Here is a 12708-nt window from a genome sequence, read left to right on the forward strand (position 1 = left end):
ATACTTAGAATTTGATTTGGAGTATAAGGGAAGTGTTGGGATATGGGTGTTTACTATTGATTTTGGAGGTGGAGTTTCTTGGGTTTTTGTTAAGGCGACTGGTTGGTCCATACTCTTGAATTTGAAGAACTTTGTTTTGCCTGAATCATTGTGGGAAATAAATACATTGTGGCTGTGAGAAGTTTTTTGAAGGTAAAATGTTCAAGGTTATATAATGGGTTAAAGAATTTTGTGCAAGTACAAAGAAAATTTGTAATTCTTGAATAAAAATTGTTTGCATTAACTTTTGCTCTAATGCAACTGAACACTAGGGAGGCGCTCTTGAGTTGTAAAACTTACCCCTTCTAGTTGGGATGGGAGATTCCCCCTTAAACTTTATATTTAGGTGATTTTTAGGCATCATAAAGAAGGCAAAACTTGGATTTAGTTTATGAAATTGAGGTTTTGCTTTTATTTAGAAATCATTTTACCCTTGAGGGGGTTAATTTTTAAAAAGATTAGTACTTAAGCTGAGCTTTAGATTCTCTAAGAATTATCCCTTTTTCAAAATGGCTTGATAAAACACCACTTCCTGTCCAGGGAGGAAGTTATTTTAGCTCAAGGACTGAAATATTTAGCAGATCTTTAGACAAAAGGAACAAATTACATTTCTCTCTGGCTTAAAAAGGGTGTTTGAGCCAGAGGGGGTTAAGAAGCCCTCCCCCTCCCTCTGTTGGGGTGGTCTGGAGGGGCAGGGAGGTGTGGGGGTGGGGGTCCTAAGGCTCCCTGGGATGGAGGATTTTTTTTTTTTTTGGTGGAGATGAAGGGGTGGGTCTATGGTACATCACCTGAGTTGTGGGGTAAATGTAGAGAGTGTCAATCAAAGGCAGAGCTCTCAGAGCTGGGAAGGAGGCTCTAGATGGCGGCTGTGCCTTAGAGCGCGCTCTGCTCCCTGCCTTTGCCTCACTTTACGCAACTTTCCCTAACTTTTGGGTAGCCTCAGGGGGCCTCCGCAGCCCCCTGCCTCTCCTAGTGACTTACTGGGGTCGATTCGAACCCTTTTTAGGGAGAAAAGCAGCTTTTAGGAGCTTTCTTTTCGTGCCTTGTTGGAAAGAAGCAGCCGTACTGAGAGCCCAGGTCGTTGTTTTTTCCAGCTTAGAAGCCATGGCGCACCTCCATTTTTGTGCGCTCTCCTAATGAGGTTTTTTTTCTTTCGGACCCGTTTTGGGATTAATTATTGCTTTATTTTTTTGACCAGTTAACATATTTGAGGATTATTTTATTTATTTTTCATTTTTTAACGGAGGATTTTGCCTTTATTTTTAATTATTTGGGATCTGATATTTTTCTACTACTAGATAGGACTCTTGCTTTGGACATACTACATGGATCAGGTAAGTTCACAATCATTAGTGAGAATTTTAAAGGTTTTTATGTTAAAGTTTGCTTTATTTTCTGTAAATATGAGGAATTCTTGGATGACGCAATACGATACAGAGATTGTTATTTGTATCCAGTGTGTTACTTTGAGAAACTTTCCTTATTGATAGTGATGCTTCCACTGTTCGGTTTATCCTGTTGTGTTTCTTTTTTTAAGGAAAAATAGAAATATTTTGTTTTTCGGTGCTTTCTGTTGTTGTATTGTAACAATATCGTTAACATCGTCAGGACTTTGTTCCTGATAATAAAAACCATCGATAGAAGCCGGGACCTTACCTTTCTTTCAACTTTTGACAGTAAATACCTGGGCACAGGACTTCAAAGCAAACACAGATTTCCCCTCCCCCTTAATATTTAAGAATTAAAAGATGATGAGAAATAAGGACAAAAGCCAAGAGGAGGACAGTTCGCTACACAGCAATGCATCGAGGTATGAGCTATCAACTTTCTTCCTTTTTGTCTTTTTTTTTGGGGAAACCTCAGCTTACAGTTGTTTACCTTGACAGACATGGATTACTGTCTGTTTTATTATAACTATTTTTCTAATTTGAATTCGTTTTTTAAAGCATGACCTTGAGATTGCTAATATGCCACACCCTAATTTTTTGGTAGCAATTTATGAAAGTTGAGTTGTGACTTAAGGCCTCTCACAGCAGTCAAAAGGTAAGGTACCTTTATTCAAAGGGGCCTTTCCTGTAAACTACAGTTTTTCTGTCAGTAAATTTCAGTTTTTAGGTTTTTGTACTGCAGAAAAATGACCTTGTCGGTTTAGCCATTGCTGCATTGCACCATTTTACATACAAGGCAAATTTTTTCTTTGAAGAATCTAGGATATCCAAACTTGTAACTGAGGGCCATAGAGGAGCCTTGTAGTAGTAAATTATAGTAAATAGACATTTGAGAAAGTTATATGAATGAAAAAATGTACATTTAAAAATGAAATCACAGAAAGGACTCTTTGACTGATGCCTTTCAGTTTATATTTTTATTTGACTCTGTATTTCTTTTGATACACATGACATTTTAGGAAATTTTGATATGATTTGTCAAAACCTTTACTTGATGGTTAGAGTTTCTGAATTTACGAAATCAAACCTGTAATTATGGAAATCCTGGAATACTGTTATTATACTTCTGCCTTGTGTTTGTTACTGTGATTATATTTATAATTGTATATTTATATTTTAAATATTTTAAAGCTTGCACTTGTATGCTTAAGACAGGGCTTTTCTGGTTGGTAGATGTATTTATTTTATCCTCATGTTTTAGTGTAGCTGCTTTAAATTTATTGATGTATTTCGACAAGAGTTGTCTGGAATGCTTTATCTTCTGAAGCTTACAAATGTACTGTTTGTTCAAACCATGATTTGTTCCACATTCCTTGGAGTACCTTATTAGTGATTAAGTAATAAAGCCTTTAAGATGTTTTTATTGTATGATCTCTGTATATTAATTTTTAAAGGTATAAATGAATGCATTTCTTGGTATGTTCTTATCAATTGTCATGTCATAAATTTTAAATCATGAAATTAAAAAGGATGTGACTGGTTATATAGTTTTACCAGTTTCGTTTTTAGTTTTATAATTTTCTATAAATAACATACTAGACCAGTGAATTTGAAAGTGCCTTGCATGGTTTATTACAAATGTTGAATTCTATTTTATTGGACTAAAAATATATTGAACCTTGCTTTTAAATCTATGTTCCCAATTTTTTTGCAAATTGAGTTGTCACTGTTTGGACTACTGTCTTATTAATTTGAATTGCTCATGTAATTACTAGATTATTACATTAAGGACAGAAAACTTCACTGCCAATCGTAAACTGATTTTTCTAGAAAGTAATGACAATTAGAAGGAATGGGAAATCCCAGGTATATTGACAAAGTATTAAAGATTCAATACTAAAATTGTTACTCCCTTGAGTGTATCATTTGCATAGTCTCACTTGAGTTTTGGTTTTCTTATGCAAGGTTTGTGGTTAACATCATTGATCAGAGTATGCTTTCTAATTTAAAAATCGAGCAGTGTTTTTAATGCTTTCTTTTAATACTTTTACTCTCATCTGGAAAACTACTTGGAAGTTGTCATATATTTGCTTACTGGTAGTGTGGTAGCAGGTTTACAGCTGAACAAGAAGCATGTACTTTACTTTTAAATGTTTTGTCAGGTGAACTTTTGAGTCATATACCTGATGAATATCCAAAAATACTTGAGAGACAACTTGAATAGAAGATAGTTACTTTTAAGTAACTGTTACCCTAAATTGCATATCTTGATACATGTACATAATTATGACATCACTTCCTTTTAAAATTGTAAAGCTAAAGGATGTTAGTGGTGTTTTTTTAATGTATTAGGTAAGTGTTACTTCTAGTGAGCTGAATAGAGACTGTCCGTGTGACTACTTGGTTCCTGATGCCATCAAGAGTTTTTATGACACAAAGTATAGTGTTTAGGTAATACTCCAAAAATCACTTTTGTAGCCTGAACCACAGGAACGGAAAGGAGGAGTTTGTAGTCAAGTAAACTTTTGGTCTGAGAATTAATTTAGGATCTGGAAAGAATGAATGCAAGTTTAGGAAGACCTGGTATTTTCCTGTTTTTGGAAATAGTGTAGTACTTAATAGTGATTATGTAAGTTTGTATGCCTGTTTTTGTATTCCTTTGAAGTTAATGCTCAAGTCTAATATGTTCTAATTTATCACGATTTTTGAAGATTAGCAATTTACTTTCAAAAACGTGATTTTTAACAACGTGGTATTTGTAAAGTTTCTACTTAAAACAAAGGTTTGGTGGTGGACATACAAAAAGTATACCACACTTTTTATCTAAATAATTTGCAGCTGAGAATAACTTTCGTAATATCAGAAAATGGAAACGGGTGAGAAGGATGGAACTGTGTACACACTAAGAGGTCTGTGTGTTCTAGGACACTAGTTTGCAGCTTATCTTTAGAACTGAAATCAGTTTATTAAATTTGTCTCCAAATCGTCTGCCTTTGAGCCAGATTTATTCTGATAACCTGAGGTGCGGGTAAATCTTACGCTTTTCATCAGCATTTTAGCAGTTACTCTAAAAGATGATTAGAAATGGCATAATGCAGTTGCTTGTGGGCTGGAACAGGCGTTTAAGTGGCAGCCATTTTATGACGCTGGTAATACTTTAAAAATCGGGATTTTTAAGAAGACTGAAAATAAACTAATTGAAACCTGCAATACCAAAGCCTTTTTCCCCTCCCCTTTCTTCCACTCTTTGGTACTCTGGTACTGGAAATAAAGGGCAGCTCGATAGCGCAGGCAGCAGCTCTGTGAGACCCTGGCATTTTGGTGCAGGTCCAGCTCAGTCACAAAATGGCTGTTCCTTTGTGCCGCAGCGTTGACAGACATACTGCATTGCACTGTGTACTCGCTAAACAGCAGGAAGTTGCCGTGCCGAGTTCAAAGGCCGGCCGGCGCCGGCGCGGGTGCTGATTGGCTGTGCGCGCGCCTGGTAACAGCAGGGTCAACGGCGGCGTCTTCTGGTAGGCCCCGCCTCGTGACGTCAGGTGGCCCGCCGCAGGAGTGGAGAGAACGCAGTGACGTCGGGCCGCGTGCGCCAGTCGGGCGCCGCCTCCTCTCTGGGCTTTCGGAGCCGCTTGCTTTGGGGGAGGGGAAAAGGAAGGGAACTCGAGTTGGGAGTTTCCGGTGCGCGGCTTCTCTCCGGGAGATTTGGCTCCTGGCAGTCCTCTCCGCCCTTGCCCGTAGCTGCCCACACCGTACCGGGCGTGTTCCTTTGCTCATTCCTGGGAATGGTTTTCTTGTGTTAGAAGCCAGTTCTACTTAAGTGCCTTTTAGGCGCTTGCCGAAAATCCTCCAATAGAAAACCTGCCAGTTTTTACAGTTTTCGCTTTCCCTTCTCATTCCCTAGTGTTTGGTGTGAAGAGATTAGTGAGTTTTATTTTGTTACCATTAACCAAAACCTTTACAGTGCCATAGAGGGATGTTTTTATTTTAATTGAAATCTCTTACCAGGTGTTTAATACATGGCTCATAAACAAAGAGATTTGAACTTGTTCCCGTGCGTTTTTACTTGGTACCATACATTTTCTCAGTTGTCATTTGATGGAGAAAAACTCAGGTCAGTATGTGCTAAGCGGTTTATATTAAGATTCACAGTGGGATATGAAGTAGAAAATAGGAATTTTCACTTGTTTAATAACTAATTTTTAAATGGGAGAATACAGCAGTAGGCAAATATTGCTATGTAAGCAAGCTTCAGAAAGCAACCTTTTAAAGTGTTAATAGCACTTGTTAAAGAACAGTGACTCTAAAAACTGGGCTGATACCGGAATTACATGGCCAAATCTTGAGAAATCCCTTCCCTGAGCCTCCATTCTGAGAATTCTGATTTAGTTCCTGGTAAATTGTTTTTAAACTGCTGTGTTGGTGCCCTTGGTCTGCATTGTTTGGAAACCCATGCAAAGATTTCTGGTTAAAAATCCACAGTTTACCAACTACCACTTGGTAATTCAGTTACAAGTAATACATTTAAACGCGAAAGGTTATTTTAGTGGATGAATCTACTGTGGAGTGACAAAATTTGTTTTTTTACCTTATTTGAGTATTTTTAGCACTAATGAGCAGGCTGACCTTTAGTAGGCTGTGGTTTAGAGTTATTTTATTAATTGAGTAAAATATGTGACTGCAAAAGAAATGTGGGGGTCTGGTGGGGTGGCTCACCTGTAATAGAACTTTGGGAGGCTGAGGCAGGAGGATCGCTTGAGTTCAGGAGTTTGAGACCAGCCTGAGCAAGACGGAAGACCGGATCTCTACTAAAAATAGAAAAAATTAGCTGGGCGTGGTGGTGCACACATGTAGTCTCAGCTACACGGGAGGCTGAAGGCAAGAGAATTGCTTGAGCCCAGGATTTTGAGGTTGCAGTGAGCTATGAAGACACCACTGCACTCTACCTGTGGCGATAGATCTAAAGTTTATATGAATAAGGTCTGTGAGGTAAAGTTTACTGTACTATTGGCTTTTGTCTAGGTTTCTCATAGTCTAGGTTCTTTGGTAAGAATTCTTTGGATAGTTCATGGAAACTAGTTGAAACTGGATTTTCTTTTATATAGAAGTGATAATGAAAGATTTTGTAAATGATTTTAAAATTCTCAGGTGTATATTGTGGAAAATATTTAACATCCTTATAGACTTAAGTACTTGTGAAACTTGAATATTAGCTGCAGTTTACAACTTGTAAGTGTATCTAGCACAGCAAGAACAAAGGGAGTAATCCCATTTCCCTTTCTATGTATTGAGATTGAATTCTAATTAGTTGTGTTAAAATTTTAGTATTTGCTAAATGACCTCAAATTCCTAAAAGCGTTATAGAAGTAGTTAACATTGCAGATGGTTTAGCCCAAATAAAATTACCATGAGTTAAAATGCATATCATGATGTAGCACTTTATCCCTCAACTGTTCGCAATCTGCTAAGATGCATTTAATTTTTCACAGAACCAGTGTTTTTTCAGTCCGTGTATTGAGGCTTCTCTTTTTTCTCCCAATGTGGAGAATGGCATGAAGAGGCAGGAAAAGTGTTGGGATACATATAGTGGATCTTTGTTGTTTAAAATCTGCAGATTTCAATTGGTATTTGGTTCTTTGGTGATTAGCATGTTTTGTAAAGGTTAGGTCAGTGGAGGAGAGTGGGCAAACAATATTTGATAAGGAGTTTTAGTGGTAAAAGTTGTAGCAAGTTATTGCTTGAGAGAGGAGCGAATCTGGAAGTTTATTTGAATTTTACGTCAAACTCACATTTTATAATTATTGCCCCCTCCCCCAGCATACCACCGACAATTCTAAGATAGCTCCTTAAGACAAAGTCATAATACCATTTCTCTTGTAAAATCTGATATAGTAATCTTTTTCCTGACAAATAGTGACTAAGTGATACACAGTAACTACCTTCCCCTATAACCATCTTTTTTTTTTTTTTTTTTAAAGATCTTTTAGCATTTTCCTGATTACCTTAGAACTCAATTGGCTGCCTTAAAGGGGTGTCTACTTTAAGAAACTTTTTTTTTTTTTTAAACCTAAGACTTATTTTGTGTACAAATAGAAATGACTTTTGTTGGCTTAGTTATGTTGGGTGCCTGTCAGTGTAGCTGGGTAATTCCTTCCTGTATTCTACCTTGACTGGGAATTGAGTTCGAATTTATACCTCCACCAAGTTGCCGATTACTCCTTGTTTTTGAACTTTAGGGTTTTAAGTGGAAAACCAGAATAACAAAAGTTGACTCAACCATCCAATGCCCAGGGTCCATTGTATTTTTATTTTGTAATCAGTAATTCAGCACATTGCTGTAATACATTGTTCATATGTCTGTTACAATCCCCCCCCCCCATCAGTCTGGTCTTTAATTGTTAAGGCTTGTCTGGGGGCATTTGAGCCCTGATTACAAAGTGGAAAACAAGGGTTTTCTCTGAAATAAATGAAGAGTATTGTTGCCATTCATGCTACATTTTCTAAAACAGTTCCAATTTAGCGTTTTATTGTTAACATGTTTGGTTATGGGGCTCCCTTTTGGTATTTTAACATTTTCTGGACTGTATTTTGTACTGACAGGTATTTCAGTTCCCTTTACTGGAATCCCTATAGTTTTGGGAAAATGTGATCACTCTGATTTTGAGAGACAGAATGTTAGAGAGTACTGGCTAAGGCAACATTCTAAACATAGTCCTGATTTTATACTTTGGATTTAATTCTAATGAGTCATTGTCATTTGTAAATATGTTTAACTGTTACCTCTGTGCTTGGCAAGAGCTGTGTGTATAATAGGTACCAGTTCAACTTTAGTACTGAAAAGTGCTCCCAGTTTAGGCAAATGAAGCACTCGTTGTTGGACTTCAAATTTTCTCATTTTTAAAATGTAAATAATGGTAATCTTCATTAGCTCATGAAGCTTAGATAATATAATGCCTAGAAAGAGCCAATCACATTGAAAATGCTCAATAAATGTAAGCTGTTAGTAATATTATTTTATTTTTACTGTTTCATCTCATTATCTTTCAGCCTTCCTTCCTGTACTTCCTAAGTCCCTCTTTAAGAGCCAAGTTGTCCCCAGGGCAGTGGTGGTTGTCCTGGCTTGCCAGGAGAGAGTTGTGTGAATGATATTAGGAGGCAAGGTCCCTTTTAGTTAGTTGAAACTTTGGGTGTGTTTTACAGTTAATCCTTTTCTAGAATTTTTTCTGAGAAGAACCAGCCTTTTGAGGGAGTATGCAATTCTTCCTGGACTACAACAGCTTCTTGTGTGAGTCACAGCCCTGCTTTTGGCCACTAGGCGGAGTAGATATCTCCCCCTACCCTTCAGCTGGTTAATTATTGCCCTAGTGTATACTCTTCTTTATTTCCCCTCTCAAGCTTGTTGTAGTACAAGAAGGAATGGTGAATGCTATGGTGCAGTGCTACATGGATATAAATGTAACTGAAATAGTATTTACAACCAATGTCTAATTGATTGTAGCTTCCTTCTGGTAATCAGTTTTCACCATAGCACTATATATATGACTTAGCATAACGCCTAACGTGCAATTCTGTTGGAACTGTAGATTCAAGATTTGTGTGTTTTTGGTTTCCTCTACTTCATTTCCTTTCCATTTTGGTTTATGGGTTAGTCGAGTTCTATTTTTCCTTCCTATTTCAGATGTTGGAGAGCTTCTGAAAATACTAATGTCCAGCCTTGCCCCTGGGCTTCAGTTTATTTTAAAAGCTCTTCATGTGTTTCAGATTTGTATCATATTTCCATATATTTGCAGTGTTTCTGTGTTTCCAATCTTCTGTTCTTGTTCTTACATTATTTTGTAATAACCCTTGGTCTTTTCATTGCCTGCCACATTCTCTTTATTTGGTGTTTAGGCCACTCTTAATACTGTGTTTCCCCCCAAATAAGACAGGGTCTTATATTTATTTTTCCTCAAGAAGATACCCTAGGGCTTATTTTCAGGGGATGCGTTATTTTCCCCTCAAAGCCTCAGCTTGCAGCACACACAGGATGGCTGGGACCTGACAGGGGAGGCCAACCTTGTTGGTGGGGCTGCCCACACCTTTCTGATCATCTCTGGGATAGTAGCTGTCATGATGGGACAGATGAAAAGGGCTGCTCATCTTCTTTACTGCTCTGCAACAAAATGCGTGGATTGTGGTCTTACTTTCTGGGTTGGGCTTATATTGAGCAAATGCCTAGAAATCCTGCTAGGGCTTATTTTATGGGCAGGGCTTATTTTCAGGGAAACTCGGTAGCTGCTTGAGTTTGGAGCTCCTGAAGCAAAGGGGGAGGGGAGTTGTAGGTGTGAAGGAAGTTTCTGTGTCAGATGTCATGCCAGATCCAGCTGTGGTCATACATTTAAAATGTGTGTGCTGATGGACTTTTTCACCTCAAGATTTCATAATACCTCCTGTGTCCTACTTGGTTTAAATTCTAGTGGTCTCTCTTCTTTAATGTACTTCTCTCCTTCACCCTACAGATACCTTTCGATTCTAGAATTATTTACGTGGAATGCAGTTACATTCCATTTAGAACTCCCTTTCTCTCTAGTTTATAAAAGTAACCATCTAAAACCAAGGGCTCACAGCAGCTATTTAGAGTGGGGGTTGTCAGCTACCCATCAGTGGGTTTTGTGCATTGTAACCAACGTTAAGAAAAATAAGCAAATAGAATAAGACTGAAGCTCAGGATATCTCATTTGTATGGGTTATTTCTAAGTCTAGTGGTGCTCAGTAGCTGGTAGTCTTTCACTTTGGATTTTATCCTGAAGGAAAATTGAATGTGGTGAACATTTTATAAAAAAATACTAAAATAGATTTACATTTATTGAGTGCTTACTCTGTGTCAGGCACTATTTTAAGGGATTTATCTGTATTTTTTATTTAATGTGAGGGTCAGTGTAGTAGAAAAGTTAGTAACCCTCTTAAGGTTAACCAGCTGCCCAAATAAATTATCACATAGTTCTCTTCCTGTTAAGGCCTGTGGGTGACTCTAGGTTCTGCTGAGCTTTTATACCCATGCCCTTCTTTCTGTTCCTCCAGTTGAGTTGTATGCTTACCAAGGATTAGTAGATACTTATTGAATTTATTTATGCTAGTTGTACAGGCACGTATCACTTAATGATGGGGCTGTGTTCTGAGACATGCATCATTAGGTGATTTCGTCCTTCGTTATATGAACATTATAGAGTGTGCTTACACAAACCTAGATGGTGTAGCCTACTGGCTGTGTAGGCTATATGGGGTATCCAGTTGCTCCTAGGCTACAAACCTGTATAGCATGTTACTGTACTGAATACTGTAGGCAGTTGTGAAAGGTATTTGTGTATCTAGAAAAGGTACAGTAAAAATATGATATAATCTTTCAATACCACTGTTGTATATGTGGTCTGTTGTTAACCTAAACTTCGTTATGTGGTGCATGATTCTACTTGTGCTTTTGCATTTTAATTAAATATCAAGTCAATACATGAAATCATTATGACAGATTATTTTAGTGAAAACTAAGTTGAATGCTTTAGAAAGACTGAATATGAATAACAGCTGGCTTTTATAGCGCCTACATGAGTCTGGAACTTGAGCTAAGTCCTTTGTATGTGTTAACTCCTGAAGTGTAGGTATGATTGTCATCCCTATTTTGTAGATGAGAAAACTGAGGCACAGCGAGAGAAAATGGTAGAATTGGTATTCAAACACTTAATTTGGCTCCAGAATCATTTAAGCAACTTGGTCAAAAATTGCTGTCAGATTTGTTAAGAAAGTCTTTCACCATAAGAGACTGGTGAAAATAGTAAAAAAAAATCTTTAGTAATTTTGTACTATGCTTCCCTTAAAACATTTTGCATTTTAAAGAAACAGAAAACTGAAAATCACAATGCACTGTGGGTACGATTGATGCCAGACTCACTATGGTGTTCAGAAGGCCGTGATTCTCCCTCAAGTCTCAAGTAAGATGTCGACCCTGAAGTGATTCCCACGGGGATAGTTTAGGAAATACAAGGAAAGGTGGGTAGATGAGACGCCAGAAGAACTTTGCCCTTGTGCTGCTTGACTTTGTTGCCACCATGAACTTTGGATTTGGCCACGGTTTATGAAGATTGGTGCTTTGCTTCTAATTAGTTCTTTCCTACTAAGCTTAGTTCTCAGATAGGTTTTGGATGAGAATCACTTGAGAGAGAGTTTTAAAAATAAGCTCTGTGCCTGGTTGGATTTTAAGAGCTCTACAGTAGGTTTGGAGAATTGTCAGAAACTCTGGGTGGGTCTATTGCATAGCTAGGGTTGGAAGCGGTTGCATAGAGATATGGGAAATAGTTCTTAAGTGTGATGGGTATTGAAAATGATCAGTGTGTCTTCCATTCAGATACAGGTTTGACATTCAGATGCAGTATATGGCTGGTAAATGGTAATTTTGGAGGAAAAGGGTGATGGGTCAAATTCTTGCAGTGCTGTCTTTTCCATGCTTTAAAAAAAAGTCTGTTACCTCTGTATTTAGCTTTATACGGGCATTTAAGTCTTCAGATTTGCCTGCTAAGAATCTGCAAGAGTGCTTGGTCAACAACATTCCTTAGGCTTCTTGCTTGGAAGTTCAAAACTTCAGTAATTTGGGGGTTGTGCTTAAGAATCTTTATGTTAAACAGCCTCAGTTGATTATTGTACTAAGGGAGGTTTGGAAATGAGGGCCAGTGGGACAGGGGTTGGATCTCTGCTTTTTTAGCTGTAGCATCTTAGGAGCCTCTGAGCCTGTTTCTTCATCTTTTAAAATATAGGGTGTCCCAAATGTCTCTATACAAAGTAAAAATTTTGTGATGAAGGTTTTGTAAATGTATATTTAGCTACAATTTCCCATTTTTCCCTATGTATGGTGACTTTTGGGACACCATGTAGAATAAGGATAGTACTTGTGGTCTCTTGGAGAAGTTAGAATTAAGTAAAATAATGCTTCTAAGTGGTTTTTAACTAGGGGCAGTTTTGCACAGCCCTACACTTCCTTGGACATTTTGGCTTGTCATACTGGGGGAGAAGGTGCCACTGGCACCTAGTGAGTAGAGACCAGGGAGGCTGCTAAACATCCTGTAGTGTCCTCACAACAAAAGAATTATCCAGCTCCAAACATCAGTAATGCCCTGATTGAGAAATCATGGTCTACAACATTTAGAAAAGTGCTTGCCACAGTGAATGTTGTTTTTAAGAAAGTTGGAGTCTTTGCTGTTTCTTTTCTGTGGCCTGATCCAGGGACCCCTCTTACTTTCTGTGGACATTTACTGTT

General features: G+C 37.8%; 1 protein-coding gene across 4 annotated transcripts in view; it reads left to right on the forward strand.

Moving 5' to 3' along the window:
* Positions 1-770: 770 nt before the first annotated feature.
* Positions 771-12708, forward strand: part of CHD2 (chromodomain helicase DNA binding protein 2) — a 118459-nt gene continuing 106521 nt past the window's right edge. For 2 of the 4 annotated variants that reach the window (XM_076004792.1, XM_076004794.1), the window contains exons 1-2: positions 772-1373; positions 1717-1849. In XM_076004792.1, the coding sequence (XP_075860907.1) occupies positions 1788-1849 (62 nt within the window). In that variant the 5' untranslated portion in view covers positions 772-1373; positions 1717-1787. Of the gene's footprint in view, positions 1374-1716; positions 1850-12708 lie in introns of those variants that run through there. The other 2 variants (XM_076004790.1, XM_076004791.1) reach the window with 2 other exon arrangements.

This window comes from Microcebus murinus, chromosome 7 (assembly GCF_040939455.1).
Source record: "Microcebus murinus isolate Inina chromosome 7, M.murinus_Inina_mat1.0, whole genome shotgun sequence".
Taxonomy (NCBI): domain Eukaryota; kingdom Metazoa; phylum Chordata; class Mammalia; order Primates; family Cheirogaleidae; genus Microcebus; species Microcebus murinus.